Genomic DNA, 21,183 nt, shown 5'->3' with positions numbered 1-21,183 from the left:
CCGCTACTCCTCCAGACACCAGGAGACAAACCGCTACTCCTCCACACCAGGAGACAAACCGCTACTCCTCCAGACACCAGGAGACAAACCTCTACTCCTCCAGACACCAGGAGACAAACCTCTACTCCTCCAGACACCAGGAGACAAACCGCTACTCCTCCAGACACCAGGAGACAAACCTCTACTCCTCCAGACACCAGGAGACAAACCTCTACTCCTCCAGACACCAGGAGACAAACCTCTACTCCTCCAGACACCAGGAGACAAACCGCTACTCCTCCAGACACCAGGAGACAAACCTCTACTCCTCCAGACACCAGGAGACAAACCTCTACTCCTCCAGACACCAGGAGACAAACCTCTACTCCTCCAGACACCAGGAGACAAACCTCTACTCCTCCAGACACCAGGAGACAAACCGCTACTCCTCCAGACACCAGGAGACAAACCCCTACTCCTCCAGACACCAGGAGACAAACCTCTACTCCTCCACATACCACACCAGGAGACAAACCTCTACTCCTCCAGACACCAGGAGACAAACCCCTACTCCTCCAGACACCAGGAGACAAACCTCTACTCCTCCACATACCACACCAGGAGACAAACCTCTACTCCTCCAGACACCAGGAGACAAACCTCTACTCCTCCAGACACCAGGAGACAAACCCCTACTCCTCCACATACCACACCAGGAGACAAACCCCTACTCCTCCACATACCACACCAGGAGACAAACCCCTACTCCTCCACATACCACACCAGGAGGGACAAACCCCTACTCCTCCACACCAGGAGGGACAAACCCCTACTCCTCCACACCAGGAGAGACAAACCCCTACTCCTCCACATACCACACCAGGAGAGACAAACCCCTACTCCTCCAGACACCAGGAGAGACAAACCCCTACTCCTCCAGACACCAGGAGACAAACCGCTACTCCTCCAGACACCAGGAGACAAACCCCTACTCCTCCACACCAGGAGGGACAAACCCCTACTCCTCCACACCAGGAGACAAACCCCTACTCCTCCACACCAGGAGGGACAAACCCCTACTCCTCCAGACACCAGGAGACAAACCCCTACTCCTCCACACCAGGAGACAAACCCCTACTCCTCCACACCAGGAGGGACAAACCCCTACTCCTCCAGACACCAGGAGACAAACCCCTACTCCTCCACACCAGGAGACAAACCCCTACTCCTCCACACCAGGAGGGACAAACCCCTACTCCTCCACACCAGGAGGGACAAACCCCTACTCCTCCAGACACCACACCAGGAGACAAACCCCTACTCCTCCACACCAGGAGGGACAAACCGCTACTCCTCCAGACACCAGGAGACAAACCTCTACTCCTCCACACCAGGAGGGACAAACCCCTACTCCTCCACACCAGGAGGGACAAACCCCTACTCCTCCAGACACCAGGAGACAAACCCCTACTCCTCCAGACACCAGGAGACAAACCCCTACTCCTCCAGACACCAGGAGACAAACCCCTACTCCTCCACACCAGGAGGGACAAACCCCTACTCCTCCACACCAGGAGGGACAAACCCCTACTCCTCCACACCAGGAGAGACAAACCCCTACTCCTCCACATACCACACCAGGAGAGACAAACCCCTACTCCTCCACACCAGGAGGGACAAACCCCTACTCCTCCAGACACCAGGAGATACAAACCCCTACTCCTCCAGACACCACACCAGGAGACAAACCCCTACTCCTCCAGACCAGGAGGGACAAACCCCTACTCCTCCAGACACCAGGAGATACAAACCCCTACTCCTCCAGACACCAGGAGAGACAAACCCCTACTCCTCCAGACACCAGGAGAGACAAACCCCTACTCCTCCAGACACCAGGAGAGACAAACCCCTACTCCTCCACACCAGGAGGGACAAACCCCTACTCCTCCAGACACCAGGAGATACAAACCCCTACTCCTCCAGACACCAGGAGAGACAAACCCCTACTCCTCCAGACACCAGGAGAGACAAACCCCTACTCCTCCAGACACCAGGAGAGACAAACCCCTACTCCTCCACACCAGGAGAGACAAACCCCTACTCCTCCACATACCACACCAGGAGAGACAAACCCCTACTCCTCCACACCAGGAGGGACAAACCCCTACTCCTCCACATACCACACCAGGAGACAAACCCCTACTCCTCCACATACCACACCAGGAGACAAACCCCTACTCCTCCACACCAGGAGGGACAAACCCCTACTCCTCCACATACCACACCAGGAGACAAACCCCTACTCCTCCACATACCACACCAGGAGACAAACCCCTACTCCTCCAGACACCAAACCAGGAGACAAACCTCTACTCCTCCAGACACCACACCAGGAGACAAACCCCTACTCCTCCAGACACCAGGAGAGACAAACCCCTACTCCTCCAGACACCAGGAGAGACAAACCCCTACTCCTCCAGACACCAGGAGAGACAAACCCCTACTCCTCCAGACACCAGGAGAGACAAACCCCTACTCCTCCAGACACCAGGAGAGACAAACCCCTACTCCTCCAGACTCCAGGAGAGACAAACCCCTATTGCATAAGCAGAATCAGATAAAGTTGTAACCCTTTTCCATTTTAGTGCCAAAGGTTCACCCTGTTGAGCTGAGAAAATATCTGGTAATGGTTGTTGTATGTGAGTGGTTCTATCAATTGTCAAAATACCAAACCCTGCATGTTTCTTCCCTGTAGTTTGATCTATATATGCAGAACTGTCAACGAAAAGCTCCACGTCAGCATCAGTCAGGGCAGTGTCAGAGAGGTCAGGTCCTTTTTCCCCTTCAAATATGTACTGGGGACACTGGAGGAAAGGGTCTGGGCCTCTTTATTGCTGATTGTCAGGGAAATAGGAACTGTTGGTGTTCTGATTTCCTTGTGGCCAGACACCTCCCCTTCTCCCTCTGTGGTTGATTTCCTCCACGTCCTCCTTGGTGGCCAGGACCAGGCTGGTAACCTCCTTGTGCCTGCTGGGGAGGTCCTCCATAGGTTTGGGATTGCTGCTGATATCCACCTTGTTGTTGGTATCCTCCTCCGTTTCCTCCTCTGAAATATCCTCTCCCTCTTCGGTTCACTCCAGGTGTTGTAACCCATCCTTGATATTGAGGATTTTGTGGACATTGGTTCCTCATGTGTCCAAATTCTCCACACCACCAGCATTGCATAGGTGGCATTCTGGGTGATGGTGTTCCCCATGGATGTGGGTTCCCATAGGTCTGAGGGGGAATTGTACAAAAGGCACTATGGGCTGTGGTTACTGGGTCCTGAGTCTCTCTTTTTCCCTTGTTCCGCCACCCATTGACTCTTCAACTGTTTCAACTGACTTTGAGCATAAAACGTCTGTCCTTCAGTTCGAGTTAGTCACAATATAGTGGCTGACGGTATGGTAACCTTCTTACTCTTCTTCTTACTGGCTTGCCTTCCCTTGACTATGTCACATCACACTTAGTGTTATCAAATGTTCCTGTGACCGGATATCTGTACTTTTCTTCTTTGTTTGTCCATTTACAAAACACCCAGTCCAGGTCGGTTTTCAAGTAGGGATATTTGTCCTGTAAATATTGTTTAGGACTAATATGTTTCATTGGTGTGGGACCCACTTTCTCTGCACTGCCTTTGGTTGAATCTGTCATGGTGCCCCGTGATTTTGTTTTAACCAGGTTCTATGTAATGTGGACTGAGTGACTTATCTGTATGGTACTGTAGAAAAACCCAGTTCAATCCCCTTACACAGGTAGTAGAACCTAACATAGGATGATCTACCCAACGCAGGTATATTGTCTCTAACCCCTCTTCTTTAGTTTCGCTACATTCATTCACTAACCACGCTACTGTAAATGGTTCCACATACATGTGGTAAATAACCACAATTGGTTTAAATTGTATTTTAACTTCAGTACGGGGGGTGGGGGTCTCCCTGTCTCCTCTCTTGAGGATGTAATGGAAGAGTTAACTCACATGTCTTTCCCAATATGCAATTCGCAAATGTATCCCTTGTACTAGTCTATACCAGTCTAGATTTATTTCAGTACATAGAAATTCTTGATATTGACTAGCATATATCCATTCACCATATACACTCAACTCATACAACAATTGTCCCACACCAAATCTATAATCACACCACTTATATATTTTTAAAAAACAATGCCTTCCCTCATTTAAGGTCACCATACTGTTTTTTTGCGTCTTCCCTCCGGTAAGAGCACCATACATAAATCCAGTGTCTTCCCTCAGGTAAGAACACCATACATAAATCCAGTGTCTTCCCTCAGGTAAGAACCCCATACATAAATCCAGTGTCTTCCCTCCGGTAAGAGCACCATACATAAATCCAGTGTCTTCCCTCAGGTAAGAACCCCATACATAAATCCAGTGTCTTCCATCAGGTAAGAACCCCATACATAAATCCAGTGTCTTCCCTCAGGTAAGAACCCCATACATAAATCCAGTGTCTTCCATCAGGTAAGAACCCCATACATAAATCCAGTGTCTTCCCTCAGGTAAGAACCCCATACATAAATCCAGTGTCTTCCCTCAGGTAAGAACACCATACATAAATCCAGTGTCTTCCCTCAGGTAAGAACACCATACATAAATCCAGTGTCTTCCCTCAGGTAAGAACCCCATACATAAATCCAGTGTCTTCCCTCAGGTAAGAACACCATACATAAATCCAGTGTCTTCCCTCAGGTAAGAACCCCATACATGAATCCAGTGTCTTCCCTCAGGTAAGAACACCATACATAAATCCAGTGTCTTCCCTCAGGTAAGAACCCCATACATAAATCCAGTGTCTTCCCTCAGGTAAGAACCCCATACATAAATCCAGTGTCTTCCCTCAGGTAAGAACACCATACATAAATCCAGTGTCTTCCCTCAGGTAAGAACCCCATACATAAATCCAGTGTCTTCCCTCAGGTAAGAACACCATACATAAATCCAGTGTCTTCCCTCAGGTAAGAACCCCATACATAAAAACAGTGTCTTCCCTCAGGTAAGAACACCATACATAAATCCAGTGTCTTCCCTCAGGTAAGAACCCCATACATAAATCCAGTGTCTTCCCTCAGGTAAGAACCCCATACATAAATCCAGTGTCTTCCCTCAGGTAAGAACACCATACATAAATCCAGTGTCTTCCCTCAGGTAAGAACCCCATACATAAATCCAGTGTCTTCCCTCAGGTAAGAACACCATACATAAATCCAGTGTCTTCCCTCAGGTAAGAACACCATACATAAATCCAGTGTCTTCCCTCAGGTAAGAACCCCATACATAAATCCAGTGTCTTCCCTCAGGTAAGAACACCATACATAAATCCAGTGTCTTCCCTCAGGTAAGAACACCATACATAAATCCAGTGTCTTCCCTCAGGTAAGAACACCATACATAAATCCAGTGTCTTCCCTCAGGTAAGAACACCATACATAAATCCAGTGTCTTCCCTCAGGTAAGAACACCATACATAACACTTTCAATCACTTGTCACCCAGTACCTCAGTACTTGGTTCATCCTCATTTATAACCAAGTTCCTCACACAAGGCTCCATTAGACCCTCAGGAATTTCTAACTATTACACCTGGGATTCTGGGTCATTTATCACATATACATCATATTACGGTCTGTACATGCATGTAGGTATCGACTGTTCCTGTAATTATCAACCCCATGAGTGAGGTGCCACTTACATACTGGAATGAGTCCTCAACCACACAGTGTTTTTTCTAATTTCAGACTTTTGGTTTAACAGGCATCTGCAAATTACCTTCTAATTTGATACGCTGCACAGTGGGATGAAGATCATCCAGACGCAGTGGTCACTCACTCCTGGCGAGCTCACCAAATGTTGGCTGGTCCTTTGCATGGGGTGATGTAAGTTTCCTTTAACAATCAGTCTTCCAGATAGAGGACACAGGAACCTTGGTATAAAACGCTTTAGTAATAAAATGCAATTGCAGACAGTTTCACATACAGAATACCTCAGTAGTCAATAGTAAACATCTGTGTGGCGAAACAGGAGACCACACTCATTATACAACCAACCGTCAATCATATCTTAACATTATTGCATTGGATTAGATAAAGCAAAGATTGTAGAAAAGTTATCCATTTGAATTTTCCTTCCCACCCTTTTGATGATGTTTCTCATTTCTGGGGAACCTTCCCCAAGCGAAAGCTGCATCCTGCACCAGTATCCAGTAATCTGTGTCTCAAGATATTTTCAAGTCCCATTTGGAGTTCCATAGTCTGGGCTGACATAAATGTTGTGGTCCTGAAGTTATACACACATTTGACTTTCCCCTGGGAAGAGCAGAGGGTTCTCAGCTACTGAAGCTGTTACCTAGCAAGGTGAAGCTAATTTATACTCATCACATGCTCCTTTCCATTTTAGACCAGTCTGTAGGCAGAGCAGAGGGTTCTCAGCTACTGAAGCTGTTTCCTAGCAATGTGAAGCTAATTTATACTCATCACATGCTCCTTTCCATTTTAGACCAGTCTGTAGGATGTAGGCAGAAGCTGATATGTGACCACCCTTCCGAAGCATCTTACCAGTGGTGCCCACATGAAAAGCTAGCTATTCGGTGACCCAAGTGGGGACAGTTCAGGCTGAGGAGTAAGTTTCAAACATCCCCATGTGATACAAAGACACAGTGGTCCTTATACCAACCAGATTCTACAATATGAAATTTAACATGTAGTGTTAAGATTTACTATAGATGGCTGGAACAGCCAGATTACACAACGTTGACTCCCTGACTGTGACGGGGGCTCGAATCTGGGGAGAGAAGTCATTATCAGTAATTCATTTACATAGCTTGTCCTATATTATTGTATCATATCATTGGTCTTAGCATTGATGACTTGACAAAGCTATAAACCATATACATTTACTTATGAATATGTTTGAAATTCTTTTAACTCCAACTATTCTGTACACATATTTAGAAAACCTTGTAGGTGTGCCTTACTGTTTCCCCCAGGCAGCATTGGTATTTCCTGATCTGGGGATGCCTATCAGATAGTTTCAGTAATTAGTAAAACACATTGGGCCAGTTTCCCAGACAGAGATTACTCTCAGTCCTGGACTAAGAAGCACATTCAATGAAGATTTTCCATTTTAAAGTGCTTTTTATTCCAAAACTAGGTGTAATCTCTGTCTGGGAAACTGGCCCAATAAATTCAAGTTTCACAGAAGAGAGCACAAAGTAGTACAATGTGATGAAAGATATTCATAGATTTCCAAACATACCTGTGTAGGTTTTTGAGGGTCTATAAAAAAAGACAGATGTTCAATATTGTAATAAACATACCATGTAACTATGACGTTAACAAACAGTAGTAATCTATACTCTATGAGAACATGTAGCATTCACAAAGTAAACTGAATATCACAGGCAATGAAAACCATGAATGGTACAAATACAATTCCAGTCATCTTACCCAAGTTTAGTCTTGTTTTCAATATTTCTCTTCTCACCATTTCTCTTTTTATCATAAATAAACAAACACCAGCCATGATGGATATCGGAAAAAATAGAACACCAGCTATGATTCCAGCTATGGGAAGTGAGGCTACTCCACATTCTGAATCCGACCAAGGAGTTCCTGCTTCAATTTCCAAGAATTCACATCTATGTTAAAGACATAAACCGAGGTATGTTTTTTTAAAGTTTCTATTTGAGTATATTAATGTATTTATATCTTCAGGGGAATAACCTTTTGAACTAACTAATACATGTCCACACTTACTCTGTATGTGGTTGACAAGATGTTAATGATCCATCTGAATGAGTTTTATCAGGGCAGACAGCACACACAGTATCTGTAGATGTTGTTCCTGCAGAAATACATGTTGAAATATTAATGAAAAATTAATTTGTCCCCCCATTCATTTAATTACATAAACTGTAATGATTATTCACACTGCTTGACTCAATTGATAACGATACAATTAGTATTATGATGAGACAGAAGACCAACCTGTGTGACTGATGTATTGACCAGGTTCACAGCTGCTGTGTCTCTGGGCTGCTCTACAACCATCCTTAGTTGGGTCTAGACAGTAGAACCCCTCCAGTGTCCCACAGACAGTGTCTGATGAAGGTCTACATGACAGCTTTACCTTCAAACCCAAACCTAGAGAGAAAACATGGCATGTATTATCTGATGCAGATTACAACTGACATATCCTCATAGCATAACAACACAGACTAACATATCAGTGTTTGTGTCTGGGTTTCAGTGCAGACACAGGACCACTCTTACCTGGATCACAGTTGGTACACACTTTGCATTTTATGAGACCATTGGGCTCATCAAGGAACGTAGAATCAACACAGGGCGCACAGCTGGTGCTGGTGAATTCAGTACAATGCCTATGTACACGATTTCCTGGGGAAGAGAGAATCACAATGTCATGTTTTTCTGTTAGTGTTGATGATGTATTATCGTCTGGTGATTCATATGATGTAAAGTGAGGGTCCTTACCTGGTGAACACATGGGACAACATTCATCCCCTATTCTGTACTCAGCTCTACCACATGCAATACAGGATCCGATGCTTTCAAGCACCAACAAAATATGTATCTGGAAGTAGAGAAAATATCCACCAATAACTCTAATTGAAACTGATGTTGTGTGTTTGTAAAACTTACAGAACTAGTTAGGAAAATGCAAACAAAAATATGCACAATTCAAATACAATGTAATTATATAGAACCATTGTAAACAGGCTTTTGTAAATGTGGTCTCGTACTGTGAAGTGAGTGCTGTTTGGTGCCAGGAATTTCTGTTGCGTGAAAAGAGCCTCGTACAAACCATCCTGATCTCATGAGTTTACATTCTGTTTCACGGCGTACAAGGCTAGTAAAAAGACGCAAAGTCACAAAATGTGCAAGTCAGAAATGTTTCTCTTACAGTCCATATCAAGGTTTCAAACTGTGCCATGGTTCCTCAAGCCTCTCCAACTCACTGGAAGACCCACACACTGGATTTGTGAAGTTCTTAGGAGTTGAAGTATCGAGATGAACTGACCTGTGGACTTCATGTATTTTAGTACATGTACTGTATAGTTAGAATAGCTAAATTATATTCTGCTTAAATTTTGCATACACTGCCCAGTTAATAAATATAATATAGTCATGTATTTTGGCTGGCCACCCCTGAGTTATCAGTCACCATCAATGTGAATAAAACTGAACAGAATCATAATAACATGTAATAACCTTCCACTTTATAATCTTGCTGAATAGAATTTAAAAAGAAATGTAATAAGCTAGTTATCAACTTTGAGAAGTATGAAAGAGAAAAAGGCAAATGATTATTATAAAATGCTGCCCTCTTGTGGTGAAGTAGCCTTGTACATAGAGCAATGTCCGTTCTACCTTAGACAGTCGTGTGAACAGACTACAACTGCTTCACCAATAGAAATCCTCGGCCAGACTTGTAGGAGACGTCATCCCTACGTTGGTTAGCTAAACTCGTGCGTAGAAACATGTAATCGGGTCTGCTGTTTATTGATGTTCATGCAAGGCTCATCTGTGAAAGAGAACCATGGTCTCGGCATGACTCCCTGCTTAAAGAAACGTTAAATAAATGTGTTTATTCATTTCCATGATCATTGCATAATAAATTCCTCACCATCTCTGTGATCTTTTCAAACTCAACAGGTAGCGTAGGCCTACAAAAAGGAAGACATTCATCCAATCTCTTATTTAATTGGACCCACTTCACAGTAGGAAACAGATACGATAGTGTTTTGCGCTCTGCCATCGATCCGGAGTGCAGTTTATTAACGGTGGAAAATGCAGTTTTCTATCTTCTCTTGTGCCTTCGGAAAGTATACAGACCCCTTGACTTTTTGCAAACATTTCTTACATTACAGCCTTATTCTAAAATGGATTAAATACTTTTTTTATCCCCCTTCAATCTACACAATATCCCATAATTACAAAGCAAAAACAGGTTTAGATTTTTTTCTCATTTATTAAAAATAAAAAACAGCAATACCGTATTTCCATTAGTATTCAACCCCTTTGCTATGAGACTTGAAACTGAGCTCAGGTGCATCCTGTTTCCATTGATTATCCTTGAGATATTTCTACATCTTGATTGTAAACTGTAAATTCAATTGCTTGGACATGATTTAGAAAGGCACACACCTGTCTATATACTATCCCACAGTTGACAGTGCATGTCAGAGAAAAAACCAAGCCAAGAGGTCAAAGGAATTGTCCGTAACACTCAGAGAGGATTGTGCCGAGGCACAGATCTGGGCAAGGGTACCAGAAAATGTCTACAGCATTGAAGGTTCCCAAGAACATAGTGGCCTCCATCATTCTTAAATGGAAGGCGTTTGCCTGGCCAAACTGAGCAATCGGGGGAGAAGGGCCTTGGTCAGGGAGGTAACCAAGAACCTGACGGTCACTCTGACAGAGCTCCAGAGTTCATCTGTAGAGATGGGAGAACCTCCCAGAAGGACAACCATCTCTGCAGCACTCCACCAATCAGGCATTTATGGTAGAGTGGCCAGATGGAAGCCACTCCTCAGTAAAAAAAAGCACATTACAGGCCACTTGGAGTTTGTCAAAAGTCACCTACAGACACTCAGACCACGAGAAACAAGATTTTCTTTATACATTTGAAAACATTGCTAAACCTGTTTTTGCGTGGTCTTTATGGGATATTGTGTGTAGATTGATTAAAATATATGTTTAGAATAAGGCTGTAACGTAATAAAATGTGGAAAAAGTCAATGGGTCTGAACACTTTCTGAATGCACTGTAGGTTACTTCTGTAGCTTACGCCTGAATACTGTAATTAAAAATGTATTTAGTAGACAATACTGCATTTCTACACATCCATCTTTTCATAATTATTGCAGAATAAATAGCATATCTAATAGGTCCAATTAAACGAGAGATGAGCATGGTCATTTGTTGTAGACTATAGCCTTGGAAATAGATGCTTTTTTCTAATTAGATAAGTAAAATAGATTTTCTATCTTCTCACTAACGGCAAATGATTGCATCTTGTTACTAACCTGTTCATTGTTATGACTATGACTGTCCATAATATCCCCCATTTGTACAAAATACTATTCTACTTGCCTGGAGATGATTGTAGACTACAGGAAAAAGATGGCCGAGCACACCCCCATTCTCATTGATGGGGCTGCAGTGGAGCAGGTTGAGAGCTTCAAGTTCCTTGGTGTCCACATCACCAACAAACTAACATGGTCTAAGCACACCAAGACAGTCGTGAAGAGGGCACGACAAAACCTATTCCCCCTCAGGAGACTGAAAAGATTTGGCATGGGTCCTCAGATCCTCAGAAGGTTCCACAGCTGCACCATCGAGAGCATTCTGACTGGTTGCTTCACTGCCTGGTATGGCAACTGCTCGGCCTCCGACCGCAAGGCACCCCCAAGCCATAAGACTCCTGAACATCTAGTCAAACACCTAACCAGACTATTTGCCTTGCCACCCCCCTAATCAAGATCGAGGGAAAGGTGAACGGAGCAAAGTACAGAGATCCTTGATGAAAACCAGCTCCAGAGCACTCAGGACCTCAGACTGGGGCGAAGATTCACCTTCCAAAAGGACAACGACCCTAAGCACACAGCCAAGACAACGCAAGAGTGGCTTCGGGACAAGTCTCTGAAATCTTGCAATATTGTGCCTCTGTGTTTAGAAAATCTGTGGTTCTACCACCACAGCAGGGCAAAGAACAAAAAGTAGGCTACAGCAGGGCAAAGTCTGGGCTGCTGACTGGCAATCATGTGATGTTGTGTTCCTTATATTATTTTGCAGTGAAGGAAAAAGTACTCCGTTGTCATACTTGAGTCAAAGTAAAGATACCTTAATAGAAAATGACTGAAGTAAAAGTGAAAGTCATCCAGTGAAATACTACTTGAAAAAAGTCGAAAACTATGAAGTATATTTATAACCTAAGTATTACAAGTAAATGGAATTGCTCAAATAAACTTAAGTATAAAAAGTATAAATAATGTAACATTCCTTATATTAAGCAAACCAGACGGCTTAATGTCCTTGTTTTCTTTTATTGCCCAATAGCCAGGGGCACACTCCAACACTCAGACATAATTGTTATTTTGTCCGTTATTTAATTTACAAACAAGCAAGATTTCAATAAATGACAATTCGATAGCTTTTCATATTTCAAGAAACGTGAAAATTCGAGTGACTTAAGCAGCGCAATTTCAAATAAAAACCGAGTTGTGGGAGTCACCTGAGGCAGAACAGAATATTTAAAACAAAAGGGAGGGAACAGCCGTGCGTAGGCCTGCCTATTCGTTGTATTACAATTACACAAAATATGTCAAGTCTTAAAGTTAGGCTAAGGCTACAGCACAGAACATGTAAAGTAGGCTATTTCTACGTAAACACATATTCGTCTTACCGAAGATTTGATCGCGATGGTGTAGTGCCCTGGACTAATTTTACTTTCACTATTAATTTAGGAAATTTCAAAATAAAAGGCACCCATAATATAAAAGTATCCATAACCTGTATTTATTCATGATATGACAAATTGTCTAAACAAATTAATATTTTGTAATATTTAAGAAACATTTGTTTGAATGTTAAATTACGAGACAGAGGCATTGAGGCGAGCAACCAATCTTGTTCAGTACATTGCAACACATCCGGGTATCTCAAGCACACCGGTAAAAACACTGGAGTTGCAGTAATTAACATTTACCAACAGATGACATCACTTTGCCATCTTACACCCATAACATTTGCAACACATTTGAGTTCGAAAAACATGTTCCAAGGTCAATCAAATCCCCCCAATGTAAATCACTGTATGATCTAAATTACATACTGGTTTACAGAGCAAAAAACTATTTTAGGTGTCTGTAGAATGTACACTGAACAAAAATATAAACACAACATGCAATGATTTAAGATTTTAATGAGTTACAGTTCATAAAGAAATCAGTCAATTGAAATACATTCATTAGGCTATAATCTATGGATTTCACATGACTAAGAATACAGATATGCATCTGTTGGTCACATATACCTGAAAAAAAAGGAGGGCGTGGATCAGAAAACCAGTCAGTATCTGGTTGACCAACATTTGCCTCATGCAGCGTGACATATCTCCTTCACATAGAGTTGATCAGGCTGTTGATTGTGGCCTGTGGAATGTTGTCCCACTCCTCTTGAATGGCTATGCAAAGTTGCTGGACATTGGCGGGAACTGGAACACGCTGTCGTACATATCGATCCAGAGCTTGCCAAACATGTTCAATGGGCGACACGTCTGGTAGTGGTGCAGGCCATGGAAGAACTTGGACATTTTCATATTCCAGGAATTGTATACAGATCCTTGCAACATGGGGCTATTTTTTATTTATCTAACTAGGCAAGTCAGTTAAGAACAAATTCTTATTTACAATGACGGCCTACCAAAAGGCCTCCTGCGGGGACGGGGGCCTGGGATTAAATATAAATACAATATAAATATAGGACAAAACACATCACTACAAGAGAGACAACGCTACATAAAGAGAGACCTAAGAAAACAACATAACAAGGCAGCAACACATGACAACACAGCATGGTAGCAACCCAACATAACATGGTAGCAGCACAAGGTATGGTACAAATATTATTGGGCACAGTCAACAGCACAAAAGGTCAAGAAGGTAGACAACAATACATCACACAAAGCAGCCACAACTATCAGTAAGAGTGTACATGATTGAGTCTTTGAATGAAGAGATTGAGATAAAACTGTCCAGTTTGAGTGTTTGTTGCAGCTTGTTCCAGTCGCGAGCTGCAGCGAACTGAAAAGAGGAGCGACCCAGGGATGTGTGTGCTTTGGGAACCTTTAACAGAATTTGACTGGCAAAACAGGTGTTGTATGTGGAGGATGAGGGCTGCAGTAGATATCTCAGATAGGGGGGAGTGAGGCCTAAGAGGGTTTTTTAAATAAGCATCAACCAGTGGGTCTTGCGACGGATATACAGAGATGATCAGTTTACAGAGGAGTATAGAGTGCAGTGATGCAGTATTTCGTTACGGTATCTGTGCATTAAAATTGCAATCATGTTCGTAGATTATGCCTGCCCATACCATAACCCCATCGCCACCATGGGGCGCTCTGTACACAACGTTGACATCAGCAAATCGCTTGCCCGCACGACGCCATACACGCCGTCTGCCGTCTGCCATCTGCCCGGTACAGTTGAAACCGGGATTCATGCTTGAAAAGCAGACTTCTCCACCACTGAAGTCGGTTACAACGCCAAACTGCAGTCAGGTCAAGACCCAGGTGAGGACAACGAGCATGCAGATGTATTTGTATATATCATGGCTCCCCATTAGCTGCTAAACCCATGTGTTTGTGTAGTGTGTATATTATTGTGTGTCTGTGCCAATGTTTGTGTTGCTTCACAGTCCCCGCTGTTCCATTAGGTGTTGTTTTTTTTTCTTCATATTTTTTAAATCTAATTTTACTGTTTGCATCAGTTACTTGATGTGGAATAGAGTTCCATGTAGTTATGGCTCTATGTAGTACTGTGTGCCTCCCATCGTCTGTTCTGGACTTGGGGACTGTGAAGAGACCTCTTGTGGCATGTCTTGTGGGGTATGCATGGGTGTCAGAGCTGTATGCCAGTAGTATAGAGAGACAGCTTGGTGCATTCAACATGTTAATACCTCCTCATAAATGAAAGTAGTGATGAGCCTCCCTGAGACGGTTTCTGACAGGTTGTGCAAAAATTATTTGATTGTGCAAACTCAGAGTTTCATCAGCTGTCAGGGGGGCTCATCTCAGATGATCCCACATGTGAAGAAGCTGGATGTGGAGGTCCTAGGCTCTCGTGGTTACATGTGGTCTGCGGATCAAATCAAATTGTATTTGTTACATGCGCCGACTACAACAGTGAAATGCTTACTTACAAGTCACTAACCAACAATGCAGTTAAGAAAACACAAAAAGTAAGAGATAAGAATAACAAATAATTAAAGAGCAGCTGTAAATAACAATAGCGTGGCTATATAAATGAGTTTAAGGCACTGCATCTCAGTGCTAGAGGCGTCACTACAGACACTGGTTCAATTCCAGGCTGTATCACAACCGGCTGTGTTTGGGAGTCCCATAGGGCGGCGCACAATTGGCCCAGCGTCGTCCATGCTAAGGTTTGGCCGGGGTAGTGACACGCTCTGACCTTAGAGAGACGTTTTAATTCTCTATTTTGGTTTGGTCAGGGTGTGATTTGGGGTGGGCATTCTATGTTGTCTATTTCTTTGTTTTGGCCGAGTATGGTCCCCAATCAGAGGCAGCTGTCTATCGTTGTCTCTGATTGGGAATCATACTTAGGCAGCCTTTTTCCCACCGGTGTTTGTGGATGTTTATTTTCTGTTTAGTGTCTTACCTGACAGAACTGTTCGCGGTGTTGCTTTTTTCGAGTGTTTTTTGATAATGAAAGAAATCATGAACACTTTTCACGCTGCGCTTTGGTCCACTCCTTCCGACGACAGGCATTACAGGTAGGCCGTCATTGTAAATAAGACATTTGTTCTTAACTGACTTGCCTAGTTAAATAAAAAATATTACTTTATACTACATATAATAGTTTTGAATGTTAAGACAATTAAAAGTATCAGAATTCCAATAAATGTTATACCCCTTGATCTTCAAGAATAGGACTTTGAAATATGGAAGTATAGATTAGCCACATTGTTTTACCTGAGCATAACCCCAGAGCTAAGGATTTTTTAACCAGCCCTACTGTTTATTTTGTTGTCACGGAGGACTGATTGGGCTCATTGATTCGAGTTGAAAAATAAATGCAGTGCTCATGGAATGGCATGTTTTGAGCACTACTGAAACGTGCTTACTTACATGTGGAAAATGAATGCATTTGCTATAAGCCAATTGTTTACTTTTTGTTGGTGACACTTTATGTTGATATGCAGCTGTTTTTTAAAGGGCAAATTCACAGACGAAACAAAAGTTGCCCCGCCTAAAAAGCTGAGGGATGTGCCTGGAGAAATGTAACCACTCTCAGATGAATAGACAGAGCTATGGATGCAAGTACTGACCCATGATATCAAAATGGTTTTAACCATGTTATGAGGCTGTACAGTGTGTTTACATTTACAATGTTTACAGACATTGGAGTAAAACAAGCTTATATTTTGGGTTCTCGTGGAGTGACAGTTGAACTGAACTCATGAGACATTTATAAGTTATATTCTTCAAGAATCCATGTGTATATACATGAATATCAAAAATGGACGTAGCAACTACTGATTTGCCCCCTTTAAGTCTATTGAAAGTGTGAGTTGGAGCATGTGTCCATTAGGCCTAAGGATTCGTTTTATTAGATTGAGCAAAAAGCCCCACTTTTATTCCATAGGCTTGGAGCCGCACTATGCAGCTGTTGCAAGAGCACATTTTTCACTGGTTAAAAAAGATTGATAGGCAGCTTAAACCTCTTGAATTCAACCATTTATTGGGTTCAAATACACATTTAGATTTATGAACAGCCATCCACAATCCGTAAGGCACAAATAGCAATGACAGCGCAATGATGTGAATCACACTGCTGCCATGTAGATATCAGTAAGTATCTCTATCGCCGTAGACGACACCACTGCTGCCATGTAGATATCAATAAGTATCTCTATCGCCGTAGACGACACCACTGCTGCCATGTAGATATCAATAAGTATCTCTATCGCTGTAGACTACACCACTGCTGCCATGTAGATATCAATAAGTATCTCTATCGCCGTAGACTACACCACTGCTGCCATGTAGATATCAATAAGTATCTCTATCGCCGTAGACGACACCACTGCTGCCATGTAGATATCAATAAGTATCTCTATCGCCGTAGACTACACCACTGCTGCCATGTAGATATCAATAAGTATCTCTATCGCAGTAGACTACACCACTGCTGCCATGTAGATATCAATAAGTATCTCTATCGCCGTAGACTACACCACTGCTGCCATGTAGATATCAATAAGTATCTCTATCGCCGTAGACTACACCACTGCTGCCATGTAGATATCAATAAGTATCTCTATCGCCGTAGACGACACCACTGCTGCCATGTAGATATCAATAAGTATCTCTATCGCCGTAGACGACACCACTGCTGCCATGTAGATATCAATAAGTATCTCTATCGCCGTAGACGACACCACTGCTGCCATGTAGATATCAATAAGTATCTCTATCGCCGTAGACGACACCACTGCTGCCATGTAGATATCAATAAGTATCTCTATCGCCGTAGACTACACCACTGCTGCCATGTAGATATCAATAAGTATCTCTATCGCCGTAGACTACACCACTGCTGCCATGTAGATATCAATAAGTATCTCTATCGCCGTAGACTACACCACTGCTGCCATGTAGATATCAATAAGTATCTCTATCGCCGTAGACGACACCACTGCTGCCATGTAGATATCAATAAGTATCTCTATCGCCGTAGACGACACCACTGCTGCCATGTAGATATCAATAAGTATCTCTATCGCCGTAGACGACACCACTGCTGCCATGTAGATATCAATAAGTATCTCTATCGCCGTAGACTACACCACTGCTGCCATGTAGATATCAATAAGTATCTCTATCGCCGTAGACGACACCACTGCTGCCATGTAGATATCAATAAGTATCTCTATCGCCGTAGACGACACCACTGCTGCCATGTAGATATCAATAAGTATCTCTATCGCCGTATTCGACACCACTGCATGTCATCCTTAACTTCGAGCGTTTATTCAAGTTGGATAATCTTTGGATGCTGACAGCAGTGGCACCATTAGAAGACATAACTTGGACTGTAACCTACAAAAGCCTATTGCTGCTCTTTTCCCAAGATACATCAAACACAGTTGGTGTGTCATCATAGTGGTCTCTGATTTGTGGTCAGACTCGCTCAGGTGGAACAAACTTAAACGTGCGTCTTTTTCAATGCTGATTTGGAATGTCGAGAAAACAGAAGTGTCAAAATATATATTTTTGGCAAACTAAAAGTTAATTTCTGAATTTAAAAGTAATCCTTGAAGTAATAGGTTTTTCAAATATCTGTAATTCGATTACAACATTTGTTGGTAACGTAACAGATTAGTTACTGTTTTTTGTAATTCCTTACATTAGTCCCCAAGCCTGTACCCAAGTGAGGTTTACAAGGTCGCTCTTTTCAAGTCAAACTTGGCAAGGGTGGATGCAGCTTGGACTTTTAGTGTAGAAACACTTGACGTCCAGATCGCTGTTGTCCAGTAGATTTCCACTTATTAGTGGGGGAAAGTTAGTTATAATTACCGTTTTAATTATAAATTCCTGTCAGTTTGTGCTATTGTCAACTCTAATGTCATTGTCAAGGGCATGACGATTAATACGTTTAGGAACAGTGACTGTCCAAACAAAGTTACAAATGACTGATTCAGATGTGTTTAGAGTCAGAAAGCTGTCATTTTCCGACATGGCTACACTGGTTACCATAGTAATGACAGGCGTGTGTGCCATAGAAATGAGAACGAATCGAAAGCGCGTTTCCATTCATGTCAATGATGGAATAATGAATGGGTGGAATGGCAGCCATTTTGCAAATAAATAAATTCCATTGCATGAGTCACATCAGTTAGCATTATTTTAATTAACGCTCTACATTACCATGGCAATCCAGCATCAGTTGATAAAACATTCCAAAATGCCATGGAAATTGGATGCTACAAAGGTGGTTTGAAATGTGGCTTGAAATATCTGATACCATGTGTTTTTTGGATGTTAAGGCTGCAAGAAACATAAGATTCTAATTGAAAATTACCCCCCCAAAATTGTATAAGTCACTTCAAACTGCCAATGTGAACATGGCTTTACAGACTGCCACTTAAGCCTATATGCAGTTGGAAGTCAGAAGATTGCATACACCATTGCCAAATACATTTAAACTAAATTTCACAATTCCTGACATTTAATCCTAGTAAAAATCTATTTTGTGAAGTGCACCAGTCCCTCCTGCAGCAAAGCACCCCCACAACATGATGCTTCGACTTGCAAGCCTCCCCCTTTTTCCTCCAAACATAACGATGATCCTTATGGCCAAACAGTTCTTTGTTTTATCAGACCAGAAGACATTTCTCCAAAAAGTACAAGCTTTGTCCCCATGTGCAGTTGCAAACTGTCGTCTGGATTTTTTATGGCTGTTTTGGAGCAGTGGCTTCTTCCTTGCTGAGCGGCCTTTCAGGTTATGTCGATATAGGACTCGTTTTACTGTAGATATAGATACTTTTGTACCCATTTCCTCCAGCAGCTTCACAAGGTCCTTTGCTGTTCTGGGATTGATTTGTGCTTTTCACAGAATGTGTCTCCTTCCTGAGCGGTATGACGGCTGCTTGGTCCCCTGATGTTTATACACTGCTCAAAAAAATAAAGGGAACACTAAAATAAAACATCCTAGATCTGAATGAATGAAATATTCTTATTAAATACTTGTTTCTTTACATAGTTGAATGTGCTGACATCAAAATCACACAAATGATCAATGGAAATCAAATGTATCAACCCATGGAGGTCTGGATTTGGCGTCACACTCAAAATTAAAGTGGAAAACCACACTACAGGCTGATCCAACTTTGATGTAATGTCCTTAAAACAAGTCAAAATGAGGCTCAGTAGTGTGTGTGTGTGGCCTCCACGTGCCTGTATGACCTCCCTACAACGCCTGGGCATGCTCCTGATGAGGTGGCGGATGGTCTCCTGAGGGATCTCCTCCCAGACCTGGACTAAAGCATCCGCCAAGTCCTGGACAGTCTGTGGTGCAACGTGGGGTTGGTGGGAGGAGCGAGACATGATGTCCCAGATGTGCTCAATTGGATTCAGGTCTGGGGAACTGGCGGGCCAGTCCATAGCATCAATGCCTTCCTCTTGCAGGAACTGCTGACACACTCCAGCCACATGAGGTCTAGCATTGTCTTGCATTAGGAGGAACCCAGGGCCAACCGCACCAACATATGGTCTAACAAGGGGTCTGAGGATGTCATCTCGGTACCTAATGGCAGTCAGGCTACCTCTGGTGAGCACATGGAGGTGTGCTGTGCGGCCCCCCAAAGAAATGCCACCCGACACCATGACTGACCCACCGCCAAACCGGTCATGCTGGAGGATGTTGCAGGCAGCAGAACGTTCTCCACGGCGTCTCCAGACTCTGTCACGTGCTCAGTGTGAACCTGCTTTCATCTGTGAAGAGCACAGGGCGCCAGTGGTGAATTTGCCAATCTTGGTGTTCTCTGGCAAATGCCAAACGTCCTGCACGGTGTTGGGCTGTAAGCACAACCCCCAACCGTGGACATCGGGCCCTCATACCACCCTCATTGAGTCTGTTTCTGACCGTTTGAGCAGACACATGCACATTTGTGGCCTGCTGGAGGTCATTTTGCAGGGCTCTGGCAGTGCTCCTCCTGCTCCTCCTTGCACAAAGGCGGAGGTAGCGGTCCCGCTGCTGGGTTGTTGCCCTCCTACGGCCTCCTCCACGTCTCATGGTAGCGCCTCCATGCTCTGGACACTACGCTTACAGACACAGCAAACCTTCTTGCCACAGCTCGCATTGATGTGCCATCCTGGATGAGCTGCACTACCTGAGCCACTTGTGTGGGTTGTAGACTCCGTCTCATGCTACCACTAGAGTGAAAGCACCGCCAGCATTCAAAAGTGACCAAAACACCAGCCAGGAAGCATAGGAACTGAGAAGTGGTCTGTGGTCACCACCTGCAGAACCACTCCTTTATTGGGGGTGTCTTGCTAATTGCCTATGATTTCCACCTGTTGTCTATTCCATTTGCACAACAGCATGTGAAATGTATTGTCAATCAGTGCTGCTTCCTAAGTGGACAGTTTGATTTCACAGAAGTGTGATTGACTTGGAGTTACATTGTGTTGTTTAAGTGTTCCCTTTATTTTTTTGAGCAGTGTGTGTGTATATATATACATATACATATACATATACAGTGCCTTGCGAAAGTATTCGGCACCCTTGAACTTTGACCTTTTGCCACATTTAAGGCTTCAAACATAAAGATATAAAACTGTATTTTTTTGTGAAGAATCAACAACAAGTGGGACACAATC

The 21,183-nt window shown here is 43.2% G+C and overlaps 1 protein-coding gene across 2 annotated transcripts in view; it reads right to left on the bottom strand.

Annotated features, from left to right (window-relative positions):
* Positions 1-5,960: 5,960 nt before the first annotated feature.
* LOC110532762 (tumor necrosis factor receptor superfamily member 14) overlaps positions 5,961-21,183 on the bottom strand; it is a 32,384-nt gene continuing 17,161 nt past the window's right edge. For both annotated transcript variants that reach the window (XM_036988845.1, XM_036988843.1), the window contains one exon: positions 5,961-6,819. In XM_036988845.1, coding sequence (XP_036844740.1) covers positions 6,779-6,819 — 41 coding nt within the window. In that variant the 3' untranslated portion in view covers positions 5,961-6,778. The remainder of the gene's footprint in view (positions 6,820-21,183) is intronic.

The sequence above is a fragment of the Oncorhynchus mykiss genome, chromosome 9 (assembly GCF_013265735.2).
Source record: "Oncorhynchus mykiss isolate Arlee chromosome 9, USDA_OmykA_1.1, whole genome shotgun sequence".
Classification (NCBI taxonomy): domain Eukaryota; kingdom Metazoa; phylum Chordata; class Actinopteri; order Salmoniformes; family Salmonidae; genus Oncorhynchus; species Oncorhynchus mykiss.
This window is presented reverse-complemented; position numbering and strand designations above follow the sequence as displayed.